General features: G+C 41.3%; 1 protein-coding gene across 2 annotated transcripts in view; it reads right to left on the bottom strand.

Moving 5' to 3' along the window:
- Positions 1-3,832: 3,832 nt before the first annotated feature.
- LOC307116075 (S-adenosyl-L-methionine-dependent tRNA 4-demethylwyosine synthase TYW1) overlaps positions 3,833-19,220 on the bottom strand; it is a 135,882-nt gene continuing 120,494 nt past the window's right edge. For both annotated transcript variants that reach the window (XM_079799727.1, XM_079799728.1), the window contains one exon: positions 3,833-7,846. In XM_079799727.1, the coding sequence (XP_079655853.1) occupies positions 7,625-7,846 (222 nt within the window). In that variant the 3' untranslated portion in view covers positions 3,833-7,624. The remainder of the gene's footprint in view (positions 7,847-19,220) is intronic.

Here is a 19,220-nt window from a genome sequence, read left to right as displayed (position 1 = left end):
TATGCCTGATAAGTGTCTCCACCTTCCCCTTGGAAGTCAACGCCTCTGTGTCCACAAATGAACCCAAGATCTCCCCCAAGCCTGGCCCTTCCAGGATCAGCCAGCGGGAGAATGGCACTATCTCCGTCCTGTTCGAGCCAGAAAGCCAGGAGTCACCCTGGACATTGCATCCCTCCTCCCCAATCTAACCGATTTGTGGCCAAATCCCTGTCACCTTCTAAGGTCCCTTTCAAACCCATCCTCTGGTCTCCATCCCAACCCCCAGCATCAGCATGCAGGGGTGTGCACTGCGCAGATGCCACCACCCACGCCTGTTGTACAAGAATACTTAGCAACTCACCTTCCTGTTAGGTCAGTGGTCGGCAAACTCATTAGTCAACAGAGCCAAATATCAACAGTACAACGATTGAAATTTCTTCTGAGAGCCAAATTTTTTAAACTTACACTTCTTCTAATGCCACTTCTTCAAAATAGACTCGCCCAGGCCATGGTATTTTGTGGAAGAGCCACACTCAAGGGGCCAAAGAGCTGCATGTGGCTCGCGAGCCACAGTTTGCCGACCACGGTGTTAGGTCTCTCCAAGCCATTTTCAACCTGCAGCTAGTGACCTTATGAACATGCAAATCTAACCATGCTGTTCCTTTGCATCATTGCTCTTAGGGCCTGGCTGGTTCTAGTCTCTCTGGGTCATCACCCACCATGTCCCCCTGGTTTCTCCACATGGCCTGGCCCTTTCTAGCATCCTCTTCAGCATCCTCCAGCCACTGTGGCCTTCCTGCAGCTGCTCAAATGTGCCAGAACCCTCCCCCATGTGGCCTTTATTTGCAATGTCCTTCTTCCCCACCCACATCTGGGATCAGGATTCTTCTATGTGACCCCAGCACAGTCAGTGCACCCCTCTCAGATTAGGAAATCTCTCAGTTACAGTCACAGAGACTGTCCCTCTCCAGAGCATTATGATGGTGATTAACACTTATTTGTGTGAATCTTTGTCTTTGGTGAATGTCTGTCAGCATCATAATGGTAAGAATTATGTTTCCCTCTTTTTCTTTTTTTTTTTTACCAATGAATCCTCAGCAACTAGAACATGATTGGAGCTCAATAAACATTTGTTGAAGCCCACAGGTCAAGAACCGCTAGCAGGGTCGCCTAAGACCACCGGAAAACACAGATATTTACATTATGATTCATAACAGTAGCAAAATTACAGCTATGAAGTAGCAACGGAAATAATTTTATGGTTGGGGGTCACCACAACATGAGGAACTGTATTAAAGGGTCGCGGCATTAGAAAGGTTGAGAACCACTGCTATAGAGGAACACAGGCAAGTGCAAGAAAGCAGGAACAAGAGAGTGCCATGAGCCATGAGAGAGAAATCCTTTGGGGGATGATGTATCCCCAAGTTTTCACGGGCTTGTATTGGATCCACCTCTTCTAGCAATGATTTCTGTTCCCAGGTTTGACAAGCGCCTTCCCTAGGTCACCCTAATTTCACTGCACAAGCATCCATCCTCCCTTTTTTCCAGTCCTTTCTTCCAGGGATCTGCAGGGAGTGGACTGGTGGTCCCCGGGGGCGTGCAAACTTGCAGCTTCCTGGTGAAGCTGCCCAAATGACAGCCTATAATGTCTGGCCTTCCCTTTGCTCCTTTCCTGTTATTAATAACCAGCTAATTACAACAGTGTCAATTTTATATTTAGGTTTCCTGGCTTTTGCTATTATAATATGCTATAAAAATAACTTTAAATATTATCTTTTTCTTTAAAATTATTCTGTCATTTGTTAAAAATAAAGGCTGTTGGGACCTGGCTGGGTAGCTCAGTTGGTTAGAGCATGGTCCCTGATACACCCAGTCAGAACACACACGAGAATCAACTAAAGAATGCATAAATTAATAGACAACAAATTGATTTCTCTCTTTCCCTTCCTCTCACTCTCTAAAATTAATTTTTTAAAAAGTTAAGGGAAGGAAGGAAGAAAGGAAGGAAAGAAGGAAGGAAAGAAGGAAGGAAGGAAGGGAGATAGAAAGACAGGCTCTTGATGCTGAAACTGGTTTGGCTCAGTGGATAGAGCGTCGGCCTGCGGACTGAAAGGTCCCAGGTTCGATTCTGGTCAAGGGCATGTACCTTGGTTGCGGGCACATCCCCAGTGGGGGGTGTGCAGGAGGCAGCTGATCGATGTTGCTAACTCTCTATCCCTCTCCCTTCCTCTCTGTAAAAAAATCAATAAAATATATATATATTTTAAAAAAAGACAGGCTCTTGGTATACATTGCCAAACAGCTTTTGAAACGCCTATATTCTACCTTAATATAATGATAGAAAAACTATGCTAATTTAATGAAAAAATACTTTAATTTGCATCTTTGTTTTGTAGCTATCTGTACTTCCTCATTGATAAAACTTTATGCCCTATGTCTTTTGTTTATTTAACCAGTCAGGTCTTAAATTTTTTACATTAAATTATATGAGATTTTAGAGTAAGGATTTGTCAATTATATTTTATGCAAATTATTGTTCCCAATTTTTGCCTTTTAGTTTATGAGATGTTTGATATTAGATACTTAAACATACCCCACAAAGAGTTTTTGACCTTTCCTTTATGAGTTCTTTGTTTTTATATCCCCAAGTGGTCCTGAAAGTGTGGTCTCTCAGCATCATTTGCATAACCCAAGCCTGACAGAAATGCAAAATATTCTCCATTCACACCTACAATATCAGAAACTCTGCGGTGGGGGCCCCAAAATCTGTTTTAAGGTGATTCTAAGACATGAGGAAGTTTGGGAGCCACTGGTCAAGAAAGGCCTTCCTCGCCTGTGTTTTTGTTTCATTTTACTCTTTTTTGGTATTTAGTATAAACAACAGAACTACTTTTTCTTCCCAACCCCCATTGATTTATGATGCTTCCTTTGTCCCATATTGGTTTTTATAAGCACATTCAGGTTTACCTCTGCTTTCTTTTACAGCTTTTCTGAGTTGTATTTCACATATCATAAAATTCTCTCATTGAAAGTGTATAGTGTAGTTTTCTGAATAGTCATGAGAAGGCTAAAAACGGCTAATTCTAATGTAACCCTGATATTTGGGGGCTAATGATCTGAATCCATGCCAGCAAGCTCAGTGTACATTCTTGATAACCTATAATTAAGTCACTACCTCCTTCCCAGATACTGGTCTTGCAGAACCTGTTACTGTGAACAGTGCACTGCCCCGGAGGGAGGGTTATTAATGCTGGCGCCAGGCCAGATCATCAGATATGGCCTGGAGACCCCCAACATCTGGGGGCCTTCTTGCAAGGCCTGCGAAAAGGACCGGAAGCATAATCCATATTTTCGGGACAAAGACCACAGGGAAATATAAAGGAAAGCCCCATGCATGTTTCTGCACTCAGATTTGGAAGGCTGTTCCCTGAGTCCGCCGGTGTATTAAACAGTGTCCCTCCTCTTCTTTAAAAGCATCACTTGGTTTTTCTTTGGTCTTCTGCAACAGTCACAAGGCTGTGCATAGTTACTTAAATCTGATTTTAGTTACTTAAATCTTTTGTCCTTGGTGAGACTACCTGAAGGTTTGTCAATTCTGATTCTTTACAAAGAACCAACTATAAGTTTCACTGTGTTTTTGTTTTTTTTCCTATTGGTTTTCTTTCCTTTATTTTATTATTTCTGCACCAACATTTATTATTTTCTTCCTTTTCCTTCCAGTTTAGTTGTTCTGTGAGAGGGCTGCTTCCATGCCGGGAGCTGGCCCTGCCCAGCCTTGTCTGGAAACTTTCGAGTGTCAGCCCACCTCCAGGTCCTTGACTCCCCCAGGAAAGATTTCAAGGACAAATCAGAGTGTGAATAAAGCAAGTTTTATTCAAGTAGAAAGAGAGAGGCCCCGGTGAGGGCACAGCTGTGAAAGAAGCGAAAAGTACGCATCCAGGGGAGCGTGAGCCGACTGGTGAGTTTGCGCATGCAGTCCGTTCGTTCTTGGGCTTGTATGTTTCCAAGATTGCCTCCGAGCTTTGTGGCGCCAAGTTCTGACTCTGTCGTCTGGTTGGGAGGCGGCTGGGTTCCTAATATGGTCCCTTCTGGTAGCGTCATGGTGTTTGTCCCACTCCGCCCCTTCTACTTGTGATGTCAGTTTTCTTTTTTCTTTAAATATATTTTATTGATTTTTTTTACAGAGAGGAAGGGAGAGGGATAGAGAGTCAGAAACATCGATGAGAGAGAAACATCGATCAGCTGCCTCCTGCACACTCCCCACTGGGTATGTGCCCGCAACCAAGGTACATGCCCCTGACCAGAATCGAACCTGGGACCCTTGAGTCCGCAGGCCGACGCTCTATCCACTGAGCCAAACCCGTCAGGGCTCAGTTTTCATTATAATGATGGTACAATGAGCTTTGGTTGGTCTCTGATCAATATTTCCTCCATCCTGGGATGATCTGGTTCTAGCCAGTCCTAGTTGTTCACCTCTACAACCAAAACGGGTTTCCTGCCTCTTTGATCAGGGGTGGGGGCCTTGGTGAGAAGATGTGGGCTCTTACTTCATTCCATTTGTCTGGATTTTTTCCCTAACATCTTTCTATCCTGCCTCAGTATTTTTTCTAGTTCCTTAAGATGGACAGTTAGGTTATAGATTTGAGGTATCTATTTTAATACAGGCATTTACAGTTATAAATTTCCCTCTAGCAACATTCCATGTTTTGGTATGTTGTGTTTTCATTTTCTATGATCTCAAAGTTTTTTCTAATTTCCTTGACCCATAAAGGTGTCTTCTGTTATGTTAATGAGCTGGCTTTTGCTAAAGCAGCGGTTGCCAACCAGTGGTCTGCGGACCACTGGTTATCTATGAGGTCCGAAAGGTTGGCAACTGCTAGTCTAAAGGCCAATTCCCAGGGCAGGGCGTGTCCATTCAATCATTCGATCAGACCTAACAGTTACTTTTACCAGTGCTCTTTACTTCTTCATGTGGCTTGGAGTTAGTTTCCGGTGTATTTCCATTAAAGCTTGAATGGTTCCCTTTAGTGTTTCCTGTAGGGTAGGAGTGCTAGTGATAAATTCTCTTGTTTTTGTTTATCTTTTAATGTCTTGACTTCTCCTATGTCTTTGAAGGAGGATTTAGCTATAGAATTTTCGGTTGAAAGTCTTTTCTTTCAGCACTGGGAAGGTATCAGCCCACTGACTTCTGGCCTCCATGTTTCTGATGAGAATTCAAGTTCATTTTATTGTGGTTCAGTAATTTCTCTTAATAACGATTTTCAGTTTGTTGTGCAGCTTTGGTTAAATGTTAGAATTCTAAAAGTCTTTGATTTTAGTTCATATTTTTATTGTTTTAGAGGGAGAGTAAGTTCACTAAAGTCCTTTCCCTGTCATTTTGGAAGTTGCTCTCTTCATAGTTTTAATTATTTTAGTTAACATGTTTTAATATCTTATAAAGCAATTTTCCTTTAATAATTATTTTCCTGTAAGTTTGTAACTATTCATACCCATTTGGGTAATTTTTCAGGTGAATGTTAGAATCATTGGCTCAAGCTCCAATGATAATTTCCAGTGGTCATTTAGGAGGCTATTTTTAAAACAAGTCACCTTCTTGGAATATTCAGGCTTTCCATCCTCTCCTACTTTAATACTGCTCAGGGAACGTAGTGAATTTTTTCATGTGGATTTCACTGTAGTTTTCCTAGGCATTTCAATTTTGTTGTTGTGACTGTGAACTGTGATTAATATGCCATGTCATTTTTTTTTAATATAAAGCAAACATTTCCTGGGGGGGGATAAAAACAACTCATTTGTGTACCTAAGGTTAATGAAGTCAGGAGGGCTCTAAATGCAACTGAAAGGTTTTTTTGTTTTGTTTTTTCTTTGAAGCAACAGAGTATCATTCTCCAAGTTAAATCTTAAGCAGAACCTCATACATAAAAAATAAAAGCGTAGTTGCCTGGTTGAAGAAGATGAGGGCGCCAGCTGGCTTTTCTCAGTGGTTAGAGCATCGGCCCATGGACGGAAGGATGCAGGTTCGATTCCAGCCAAGGGCATGTACCTGGGTTTCAGGTTCAATCCCCGGACCCGGTTGAGGTGCTTTCCAGAGGCAACCAATAGATGTTTCTCTCTCACATCGCATGTTTCTCTCTCTCTTCCCCACCTTCCTCCCTCCCTTCCACTCTCTCTAAAAATCGATGGAAAACATATCCTCGAGTGATGATTAACCAGAAAATTTAAAAAAAGAGATGGAGGATGAGGGATGGTCCAAAGCCCTGCAGGCTCTGCCTCCTGCCCCCTCCTTACTGCAGTCCCTGCAGTATTTTCCAACAACTGGCTGCCTGGTTACCTATCACAAACAGGAGCTCATACCTGAGTTTCAATGAGATCCTGCCTCCCTGAGCTAGGCCACTCGCAGCTCGTCTCTCGTAAGTCAACAGAACAGGAAACTGAACATAGGCTTGAAGATGTGGTCGGTTCAAGAAAGAACATGTGATTTCTGTGATACTTTGTCACTATCCCATCCTATGTCACAAAAGAGAGAAGTGTTTTGACTCTATGACTTAGAAATACAGGGCCAATGTGCAACTAAATAAGTAGGTGGATTATATTATGTGTGAATTTTACTCCAGCAGAGAATAGAGATATTAATGAAATACTGATAAGGAGAAAATATTTCTGATAGGATTAGGAGCATCTTTAAAACAAACGCTCAAAAGAAAATCTGTGTTCTAAATGTCTACAAAAGATTTTTTTATTACTAAAATTTTTAGGATAAAGAAATTTTAAAAATAACTATAATACTTTAAAAAGCTATTATTTCATGTTTACAATGAGAAAAATCTTGAACCTTAAAGAACAGACTGAGTAAAGTACTTAGGGCAACAAGAGCGAAAGAAGATGGTCAGACCTGCTATATGTGTACTCATACGAGGCTTAAACACTGACTTTTTAAACAAAAAGCAAATTGTACTCATTGTTTCCAAGTGTGTGAGACTAACTATTCAATGACATCAGATGGCAATTCTTCTTACAGAAAAGAGCTTTTACTCTAATCCAGCCCATATATTACCCTCTCTGGCAATTTGGGAACAGAATGATATCTAGTCCAGTTTTAAAACCAATTCAGTTTCTAAAGGGTTGGCACTAAACAAAAATTTGAAGTAATATATGCAGTATTTTAAAATAACTGAGAATTATGACAACTTAAGTTAGTTTCAGATATAAGATCTTAGAGGGAGTGGATACACTTACCTCAGGGCCGTACAACCCACAAGGGCTATAGCCGCAAGGGGAAGAGGAAGATACTCATTCGGTACAACATGAATAGCATTCTAAGGGGGATGTTACTAATTATAACTCAAAACTGTCAGTTAAGTCCTAATAATGAGTGTGTATACCCCCCCCCCCCCCCCCCCGGTGAATTTCTTCTCAGAAGGAAAATCAGAAAAGGGACTGAGTTCTGGAAAGAAATGGCGAGGCTATGGAACTCCAAGAGTGATGCTGTCTCCTCAGTCTCAGGACATGACTTGCATCCCCAGGTTCTGCCTTACAGTCTCCTGGGTATGAAAATATAATTTGTCCTTGAAAAAATCACAGTGGAGTCTGAGAACCCTCTGGGGCCGTTAGTTTTTGTCCTTCAGTATCCTAAATACACATAATCTCAACATCCAGAAATATTCTTTGATTTGTTCTTCCTCTGAAATCTTGTGTCCTTGGGATCAAAGCCTCTTTCATTAGCACCAAATAAAGCCCAGTGAGGAGTTTTGGCCATGTAATCCTCTGTGCTGAAAGTTTTTGATCCACCACTGTCTTCATATTCCTGGATAAGCTCCTGGAAGCGGTTATAATCAATCCACGTCCACCATTCTCTATCAATCTTAAACTAGAAAGGAAAAAAGTAAACAGGTCAGAAGTAAAAACATCCATTAAAAAAAAATCAAATAAATACCAAAAAAGTTAAAAATGAGCCTGATCTTTCATCCCTATTGTGATAAAGAAAATTTTGTCATGCTTACATATCAAAGCAAAATAGTCAAAGGAGAATTTCTGTTACCTTAGGACTCTAGCCAAACTGAACCTGGAAGACCAAATTGCTGAATAAAGAATACATTCTGGAATTGAAAGTCAAGTTTATCTTGAGCAATATCAATGAAAGAAGATTAACTAAATTTTTTGGCATTATCAGGTGTTAATGGTCAAGCTAATTCTAATTTTTCTTGTCACTATTTTTCCTTTTATTAAAATTTCACTTTCAGTTAGTTTATATTCAATATTATTTTGTATTAGTTTCAGATGTACAAGTATATACTTTGCAAAGTGATCCCCCCAATAGTTCAAGTATCCACCTGGAACCATATATAGTTATTACAATATTACTGACTATATTCCCTATGGTTTACTTTACCTCCCCATAACTATTTTCTAATTACCAATTTGCCCCCAACTGCCCTCCCCTGCTGGCCTGGTCACCCCCAACTGCCCTACCCTGCTGACCTGGTCGCCCCTAACTGTCCTCCCTGCCAGTCTCATCACCCCCAACTGCCCTCCCCTGCAGGCCTGATCCCCCCCAACTGTCCTCCCCCACCGGCCTGATCACCCCCAACTGCCCTCCCCTGCAAGCCTGGTCCCCCCCCCCCCCCCCCCGCCGCCAAGTGCCCTGCCCTGCAGGCCTGATCACCCCCAACTGCCCTCTCCTGCAGGCCTAGTCACCACCAACTGCCTTCCCCTGTAGACCTGTTCCCTCCCAACTACCCTCCCCTGCAGGCTTGGTCCCCCCCCCCCACAAATGCCCTCCCTTACAGGTCTTGTCCCTCCCAACTGCCCTCCCCTGCAGGCCTGGTCCCCCGCAGCTGCCCTCCTGTGCTGGCCCAGTCACCCCTAACTGCCCTCCCCTGCAGGCCTGATCACCCCCAACTGCCCTACCCTGCTGACCTGGTCGCCCCTAACTGTCCTCCCTGCCAGTCTCATCACCCCCAACTGCCCTCCCCTGCAAGCCTGGTCCCCCCCCCCCCCCGCCCGCCGCCAAGTGCCCTGCCCTGCAGGCCTGATCACCCCCAACTGCCCTCTCCTGCAGGCCTGGTCACCACCAACTGCCTTCCCCTGTAGACCTGTTCCCTCCCAACTACCCTCCCCTGCAGGCTTGGTCCCCCCCCCACAAATGCCCTCCCTTACAGGCCTTGTCCCTCCCAACTGCCCTCCCCTGCAGGCCTGGTCCCCCGCAGCTGCCCTCCTGTGCTGGCCCAGTCACCCCTAACTGCCCTCCCCTGCAGGCCTGATCACCCACAACTGCCCTCCCCTGCTGGCCTGATCGCCCACAACTGCCCTCCCCTGCTGGCCATCTTGTGGTGGCCATCTTGTGTCCACATCGGGGTGGCCATCTTTGACCACATGGGGGTGGCCATCTTGTGTGTTGGAGTGATGGTCAATTTGCATATTACCTCTTTATTACATAGGATGATTTTTACCCTTCATTTCGTTTATGTGGTGTATCATATGAAATGATTTGCAGATATTGAAACTTGCATCCCCGGAATAAATCCCACTTCATCATAATGTATGATCTTTTTAATATATTACTGAATTCAGTTTGCTAATATTTTGTTGAGGATATTTGCATCTATGTTCATCAGGGATACTGGACTATAATTTCCTTTCTTTGTAATGTCTTTATCTGGTTTTTGAATCAGGATAATGCTGGCCTTGTAAAATGAGCTTGGGAGACTTTCCTCCTCTCAAAGTATTTGGAGAAGTTTGAGGATAGGTGTTAGTTCTTCTTTGAATGTTTGGTAAAATTCACCTGTGAAGTCATCCAGTCTATGACTTGTGTTTGTTGGGAGTTTTTTATTACTGCTTCGATTTCATTGGTTGTAATCAGTCTGCTCAGAATTTCTGTTTCTTCTTGTTTTTTAATCTTGGAAGATTATATGTTTCTAGAAATTTATCCATTCCTTCCAGATTATTCAATATGTTGGCATATAATTGTTCATACTATTTTTTAAATATTCCTTTGTATTTCTGTGGTGTCAGTTGTCACTTCTCTTTCATTTCTGATTTTATTTGGGTCCTCTCTTTTTTCTTGATGTGTCTGGTTAAAGGTTCATCAATCTTGTTTATCTTTTCAAAGAAGCACCTCTTGATTTCCTTGATCTTTTGTATTGTATTTTAAACTCTATTTTATTTCCACTATAAACTTTATTTCCTTTCTGCTATTCACTTTGGGCTTAGTTTGTTGTTCTTTTACTAGTTCTTTTAGGTGTAAATACATTGTTTATTTGAGATTTTTCTTGTTTCTTAAGGTATGTCAGTATTGCTATAAATTTCCCTCTTAGAACTGATTTTGTTGTGTCCCATAGATTTTGGTTCTTGTGTTTCATTTTCATTTGTCTCAAGGTATCTCTTTTGATATCTTCTTTGACCTCATTGTTAACCCATTTATTGTTTAGTAGCATTTTATTTAGCCTCCATGTGTTTGTATGTTTCTCTGTGGTTTTTCATCTTGTATTTAATTTCTAGTTTCATACCATTGTAGTTGAAGAAGATGCTTGATATGATTTCAATCTTCTTAAAATTTATTGAGACTTTTTTTGTGTTTTAACATGTGGTCTATCCTGGAAAATGTTCCATGTGCATTTGAAAGGAATGTATATTCTGCTGCTTTGGGTTGAAATGCTCTGAAAATATAAATTAAATCCATCTGCTCTAATGTGTCATTTAAAGCTGATGTTTCCTTGTTAATTTTCATTCTGGAAGATCTATCCATTGATGTTAATGGATTGTTAAATTCACTACTATGACTGTATTACTGCTGATCTCTCCTTTATGTCCATCAAAACTTGCTTTATATATTTGGGTACTCCTATGTTGCATGCATAAATGTTTACAAGGGTTATATCCTCTTGGTGAATTAACTGCTTTTTCATTATGTAATGTCCTTGTCTCTTATAGCCTTTATTTTAAAGCTATTTTTTCTTATATAAGTATTGCTACCCCAGCTTTTTGTTTGTTTCAATTTGCATGAAATATCTTTTTCCATTTCTTTACTTTTAGTTTGTATATGTCTTTTGATCTAAAGGGAGTTTCTTGTACACAACATATACATGGGCATTTGTTTTCTTATTCATTCAGCTACCCTATGTCTTTTGATTGGAGCATTTAACTCACTTACATTTAAATGTATTTATTGCCATTTTATTATTAATACTTATGTCCTCTTCTTCTCTTCTTCTTAAATAGAAGTACCTTTAACATTTCTTTTAATACTGGTTTAATGGTGGTGAATCCCTTTAGCTTTTCCTTGTCTGGGAAGCTCTTTATTTCTCCTTCAATTTCATATGACAGCCTTGATGGGTAGAATAGTCTTGGTTGTAAGTCCTTGCTTGTCATCATTTTGAATATTTCATGCCAGTGAATATTTCTGGCATGAAAAGTTTCTGTTGCAAAACTCATCTGACAGTCTTTTGGGAGCTCCCTTGTACTGTAACTCCCTCTTACAAAATCCTGTAGACAAAAAATCAGCAAGGAAACAGCAATCCTAAAGGACTCACTAGATCAGATAAATTTAATTGACCTCTTCAAAACACTTCACCCCAAAGCTTCAGAATATACATTCTTCTCAAGTGCACAAGGGACATTTTCAAATAGACCACATATTGGGACACAAGCAAAGTCTCTTCAAATTTAAGAAGGCTGAAATCATATCAAGCATTTTCTCAGACTATAATGGCGTAAATTAGAAACAAACTACAATAAGAACAATCAAAAAAATTCAAATACTTTGAGGCTAAATAGCATGTTATTAAATAACTAGAGGCCTGGTGCATGAAATTAGTGCATGGGGGCGGGGGTCCCCTCCGCCAAGCCTGCACCCTCTCCAATCCAGGACCCCTTGGAGGATGTCCAACTGCCGGTTTAGGCCTGATCTCAGGGATTGGGCCTAAATTGGCAGTCAGACATCCCTCTCACAATCCGGAACCGCTGGCTCCTAACTGCTCACCTGCCTGCCTGCCTGATCACCCCTAACTGCCCCCCCCCTGCCAGCGTGGTCGCCCCCTACTGCCCCCACTGGCCTGGTTGCCCACAACTGCCCCCTGCTGGCCTGGCCGCCCCTAATTGCCCCCCTGCCAGCCTGGTCATCCCCAAATGCCCCCTACCGCCGGCCTGGTCACCCCTCACTGCCCCCCCCACCATCTGGTTGTCCCCAACTGACCCCTGCTGGCCTGGTCACCCCTAACTGACCCCCTGCTGGCTTGGTCACCCACAACTGCCCCCCCCCCGCCAGCCTAGTTGCTCCCAATTGCTCCCCCTGCCAGCCAAGTCGCCCCCAACTACCCACCTGCCAGCCGGGTCATTCCAACTGCCCCCCCCCCCCCACTGGCCTGGTTGCCCCATGCAGCCTGCTATTCAGTCATTTGGTCATCCCTCACTAACCCCCCTGCCAGCCTAGTCACCCCACGCAGCCTGCTGTTCAGTCATCCGTCCTGTTGTTTCAGTTGTGACAGCCCCTAGTTTTTTATATATTGGGATGCTTGGGTTACTAAAAAGATCAAAGAAGAAATTTAAAAAACAGCCTGCAAACAAATAACAATGAAAACAAAACAATCCAAAATCTATGGGACACAATGAAAGCAGTCCTGAGAAGAAAGTTCATAACATTACAGGCCTACCTCAAAAAACAAGAAAAATTGCTATTAAATTATCTAATTCTACAACTTAAAGAATTAGAAAGCAACAAGAAAAGCCCAATGTGAGCAGAAGGCAGGAAATAATAAAGATCAGAGCAGAAATAAATGACATAGAGACCAAAAAAATAATACAAAAGATCAATAAAACCAAGACCTGGTATTAAAGGATAAACAAGATTGATGAACCTCTAACCAGGATCACCAGAAAGCAAAGAGAGAGGACCCAAATAAACAAAATCAGTAATGAAAGAGGTGAAATAACAACAGACCCCACAGAAATACAAAGGATTGTCAAACATATATATATACTATGAACAACTCTATTCCAACTAACTGGTCAACCTAGAAGAAATGGACATATTCCTAGAAAAATATGCTCTTCCAAAACTCAATCAGGAAGAATAAAAAAATCTGAATAGGCTGATAACTATGGAAGAAATTGAGGCAGTAATCAAAAAACTCCCAGCAAACAAAAGCCCTGGACCAGACAGCTTCACAGGGGAGTGTTACCAAACATTCAAAGAAGAACTAAAACTTATCCTCCTCAGACTATCCCAAAAAATTCAAGAGGAAGGAACACTTCCAAGCTCTCTCTATGAAGCCAGTATTACCCTAATCCCCAAGCCAGATAAAGACACTATAAAGAAAGAGAATTACAGGTCAATATATCTGCTAACATAGATGCTAAAATCCTCAACAAAATCCAGCAAATCGGATCCAGCACTACATTAGAAAGATCATACACCATGACCAAGTGGGATTTATTCTGGGGATGCAAGAAAGGTACAATATCCATAAATCAATAAACGTGATACATCACATAAACAAATTGAAGGATAAAAATCACATAATCATATCAATTGATGCAGAAAAAGAATTTGACAAACTCCAGCATCATTTCTTGATATAAACTCTCAGCAAAGTGCAAATAGAGGGATCATACCTAAACATAATAAAAGCCTTATACGACAAACCTATAGCCAACATCATATTCAATGGGCAAAAACTAAAACCATTTCCCCTAAGAACAGGGATGGCCACTCTCACCACTTCTGTTCGACATAGTACTGGACGTGCTAGCCATAGCAATCAGACAAGAAGAAGAAATAAAATGCATCCAAATTGAAAAAGAAGAAGTAAAACTGTCACTATTAGCAGATGATATGCTATTGCACATAGAAAACCCTAAAGACGCCATAAAAAAACTACTAGATTTAATAAATGAATTTGGCAATGTAGCAGGATACAAAATTAACACCCAGAAATCTATGGCTTTTTTATACACCAATAATGAACACACAGAAAGAGAAAATAAAATAACAATCCCATTTACCATTGCACCAAAAAAATTAAGATACCTAGGAATAAACTTAACTAAGGAGGTAAAAGACCTGTACTCAGAAAACAATAGGATGCTGAAAAAAAGAGATAGAGGAAGAAAAAAACAAATGGAAAACTATACTGTGTTCATGGATTGGTAGAATCAACATCATTAAAATGTCCATACTATCCAAAGGAATCTATAGATTTAATGCAATCCCCATTAAAATACCAATGGCATATTCACATACCTAGGAAAAACTTTCTAAAAATTCATATGGAATAAAAATAGGCCCTGAATAGCCACAGCAATCTTGAGAAGGAACAACAAAGTTGGAAGGATCACAGTACCAGATATCAAGCTATATTACAAAGCCACTGTTCTCAAAACTGCCTGGTACTGGCACAAGAACAGACATATAGACCAATGGAACTGAACAGAGAACCCAGAAATCAACCCAAGCCATTTTGCTGGATTAAATTTGACAAAGGAGTCAAGAGCATACAATGGAGTCAAGATAGTCTCTTCAATAAATGGTGCTGGGAAAATTGGACGGGTACATGCAAAAAAATGAAACTAGACCATACACAAAAATAAACTCAAAATGGATAAAGGACTTAAACATAAGATGGGAAGCCATAAAAATCTTAGAAGAATCCAAAGGCAGCAAAATACCAGACATATGTCATAGCAATATCTTTACCAAACAGCTACTAAGGCATTAGAAACTAAAGAGAAAATAAACAAATGGGACTACATCAAAATAAAAAGCTCCTGCACAGCAAAAGAAACCATCAACAAAACAACAAGAAAGCCCACTGCAGAGGAGAACATATTTGCCAATGTTACATCTGATAAGGGCCTAACCTCCAAAATCTATAGGGAACTCATACATCTTAACAAAAGAAAGATAAACAATCCAATCAAAAAATGGGCAACGGATCTAAATAGAATCTTTTAGAAAGAAGACAGAAGGAAGGCCAAGAGACACATGAAAACATACTCAAAGTCACTAATTATCCGAGAGATGCAAATCAAAATAACAATGCGGTACCATCTCACACCTGTCAGAATGGCTATCATCAACAAACAAGTGCTGGCGAGGATGCAGAGAAAAAGGAATCCTCGTGCACTGCTGGTGGGAATGCAGACTAGTGCAGCCACTGTGGAAAACAGTATGGAGTTTCCTCAAAAAACTAAAAATGGAACTCCCATTTGACCCAGTAATCCCACTCCTAGGAATATATCCTAAGAAACTAGAAACACCAATCAGAAAGGATATATGCACCCCTATGTTCATAGCAGCACAATTTACAATAGCTAAGATTTGGAAACAGCCTAGGTGCCCATCAGCAGATGACTGGATCAGAAAACTATGGTATATCCACACAATGGAATACTATGCTGTCATAAAAAGAAGGAATTCTTACCATTTGCAGCAAACTGGATGGAACTGGAGAGCATTATGCTAAGTGAAATAAGCCAGTCAATGAAAGAAAAATACCACATGATCTCACTCATTTGTGGATAATAAAGAACATTATAAACTGATGAACAAAAAGATAGATTCAGAGGCACTAAAGCATCAAACAGACTGTCAAATTACAGCAGGAAGGTTAGGGAGAGGTGGGGGAGATAAGAGAACAACCAAAGGACTTGTATGCATATAAGCATAACCAATGGACGCAAGACACTGGAGGGTGAGGGCATGTATGGGAGTGGGGTGGAGGGAGGCAATGGGAAGATACATACACATGTAATACCTTAATAAAAAAAATGAAGAAAAAAATGGGCAAACGACTTAAAGAGACACTTTTTGAAAGAGGACATACAGAAGGCCAAGCGACATATGAAAACATGCTCAAAGTCACTAAACATCCAAGAGATGCAAATCAAAATGACAATGAGATACCATCTCACACCTGTCAGAATGGCTATCAACATATTGACAAGTGCTGGTGAGGATGCGGAGAAAAAGGAACCCTCTTGCACTACTGGTGGGAATACATACTTGTGCAGCCACTGTGGAAAACATTATTGAGTTTCCTCAAAATATTAAAAATGGAACTCCCATTTGTCCCAGTAATTCTACTTTTAGGAATATATCCCAAGAAATCAGAAAAACCAATCAGAAAGGACATATGCACCCCTATGTTCATAGCAGCACAATTTACAATAGCTAAAATTTGGAAACAGCCTAAATGCCCATCAGCAGATGAGTGGATTAAAAATTGTGGTACATCTATACAACGGAATACTATGCTGCTGTAAAAAAGAAAGAAGTCTTACCATTCCCAACAGCATGGATGCTAAGAGAAATAAGCCAGTCAGAGAAAGATAAATATCACACGATCGCACTCATTTGTGGAATACAATGAACAACATAAACTGATAAACAAAAGTAGAGCCAGGGACAGAGAAGCAACAAGCAGACCATCAAACATCAGAGGGAAGGCAGGGGTGGGGGTGGGGGTAAGAGATCAACCAAAGGACTTGTATGCATGCATATAAGCATAACCAATGGACACAGACACTAGGGGGATGAGGGCATGTGCTGGGTGGCTGGGGAGAGGTTAATGGGGGAAAAGGGAGACATATGTATACCATATGTAATACTTTAAACAATAAAGAATTTAAAAAGAAAAAAAGAATGTCAATTCAATAAAGGAAAATAATCCAATTTGTACTCTCAGAAAATTGCTTCTCAAAAGTAATCCTATATAATAAAAACCTAATATGCTAAGTGTCCGGTCATCTGGTCATCCATTCAACCAATCAAATCATAATATGCTAATGATATGCTAAGACCTCTCAACCGCTCGCTATGACAGGCACTGACCATCAGGAGGCAGACAGTTGACCGGTTGACCAGTTGCTGTGATGTGCACTGACCACCAGGGGGCAGACGCTCCGACTGGTAGGTTAGCTTGCTGCTGGGGTCTGGCCAATCAGGACTGAGCGAGACAGACCGGACATGCCCTGGAGCCTTCCTGCAGTTCCTCCCTGGCTGGCCAACCTCGTGCACCGATGGGGTCCCTTGGCCTGGCCTGCACCCTCTCGCAATCCGGGACTCCTTGGGGGATGTCAGAGAGCTGGTTTTGGCCCGATCCCGCAGGCCAGGCCGAGGGACCCCACTGGTGCATAAATTTGTGCACCGGGCCTCTAGTTATAGAATAATGACCAGTAGTTAAGAAAACAGAACGTACATTAAGAAAAACTACTAATTGAACTGTGGAGGCTTTTAATTCACAGTATTTATTTGACACTCATTCATGTAAATGTGTAATATGTTGACACTTGATTTATATACAGACAAATCTGTTATGCCACTGTCTTTTTAAAAAGAACCTGATTATAAACCAAGTTAACAACTAACAATTTCATATCCTAGTTGAGAAAAATATTAAAAATGCATAGGTTCCTGGATAAAGAATACTACAATATGCTGAGTTTAACTGACATCTGATTTTTAAATATTTTTTATTATAGTTGGCACAAATATTATATTAGTTTCAGGTATATAACATAGTGATTCAACATTTATATACCTGATGTGATCACCACGATAAGTCTAGTAACCATCTGTCACTGTGCAAACTTATTGCAATATTATTGATTATAGTCCCTGTGCTGTAATGACATGTGATTTTTTTTAACCAAAAGCTAAGAGCTTTAGGAGGGAAAATGCCAAACTAATGAAAGACTTTATCGATGAATCATGAGAAATTTTTTTCTAATAAGATCATTTTTTTAAATGGTGCCCCAAGGGCTCTTTGAACTCTAAAATTCAAGATGTAAAGTCTGTATTTCCTGTCATTTTCCCTCCCAAGACCGACTGCTCTTGAATGTTCTCTAGTGCTACGAAAGCAATCACTGTCAGCTCCAGGTGCTGAGCCTCAAAACTAGAGCCCTCCCTTCCCTGACCCCTCATATCCAAAATATGACGAAGCCCCATCAATTCTTCCTTAGCAGCATTTCACCATGCCCTGACACAGCCCTAACACGGGCCCTCACTTCTGGGACTCAGCAACAGTCTTCCAATTCCAGTGTTTGAGGTTTCCAAATTCTGTGGACTGCTTGAGATTACTATGCCAACTGTAGAATAGAGCCCCATTATCTAGGACATATGGCCTAAATATCAAACCTCCATCTAGAGGCTTTTCATGAAGTAGTTCCGTCATATGACTTCCATGCTATTTCCTGACTTATTAACACCTACTTAAGCCTCAGGTCTCCTCATTAATGTCCTTTGCTCTGGGAAAATTTTCCGAATCACCTGAGACTGTGACATTTCCTCTGCCACAGGACTTCACTGTACCTTGCTTGAACTTGCCCAACAAGAGCATATTATAATTGCTTCAGAAGTTACCTCCCTCATCCTACTCAACCCTGTCAAGACTGCTTGCTTTGTGAATATATACCAGGCCAGGGCTTCTCATAGTTCTAGATGCTAGAATTCTAAGACAAAGGTTCCAGCAAACAGCCATCTTCTCTCTATGGCTTCACGTGGCCTTTTCTAAGTGTGTACACAAGGTTGGGTTGGGAGGTTGGGGGTGGGCATGCTCTAGTGTCTCTTCATAAAAGAAACCAATCCTATCAGATTAGAGCACCACCCTTATGGCTTCCTTTAGCATTAATTACTTTCTTAGAGGCCCCATCTCAAATACAGCTACACTAAGGGGTCAGGACTTCAACACATGAATTTTGAGATGACATAAACATTCTGTCTATAACAGTAGGCGACCCTTAAATTAGCCATCAGGAGGAGAACCAAGATGGTGGCATAAGTAAATGCCTGTACTTGCTGCCTTCCACAACCACATCAAAATTACAACTAAAATACAGAACTATCATCCAGAACCAAGGGAAAGCTGGCTGAGTGGAAGTACTACAACTAGAGAGGTAAAGAAGAAAGCACAGAGACTGGTAGGAGGTGCGGAGGCATGGAATAGGCTGGTCTGGCACCCAGGTGTGCCGCTTTTTTAACTGGGACAACATCAAATGTAACAACATTCACATCATAGGCGTTTCAGAAGGATAAGAAAGAGGGGAAGATATGAAAACCTAATCCTATCTAATAAAGAGCCCTGGCTGGTTTTGCTCAGTGGATAGAGCATCGGCCTGTGGACTAAAGGGTCCCAGGTTCGATTTCAGTCAAGGGCATGTACCTTGGTTGCGGGCACATCCCCAGTAGGGGGTGTGCAGGAGGCAGCTGATCAATGTTTCTCTCTCATCGATGTTTCTAACTCTCTATC

Source organism: Cnephaeus nilssonii (assembly GCF_951640355.1).
Source record: "Cnephaeus nilssonii genome assembly, chromosome: 2".
Lineage (NCBI taxonomy): Eukaryota > Metazoa > Chordata > Mammalia > Chiroptera > Vespertilionidae > Cnephaeus > Cnephaeus nilssonii.
The sequence above is the reverse complement of the archived record's forward strand: the minus strand, read 5'-3'. Positions and strand labels throughout refer to the sequence as shown.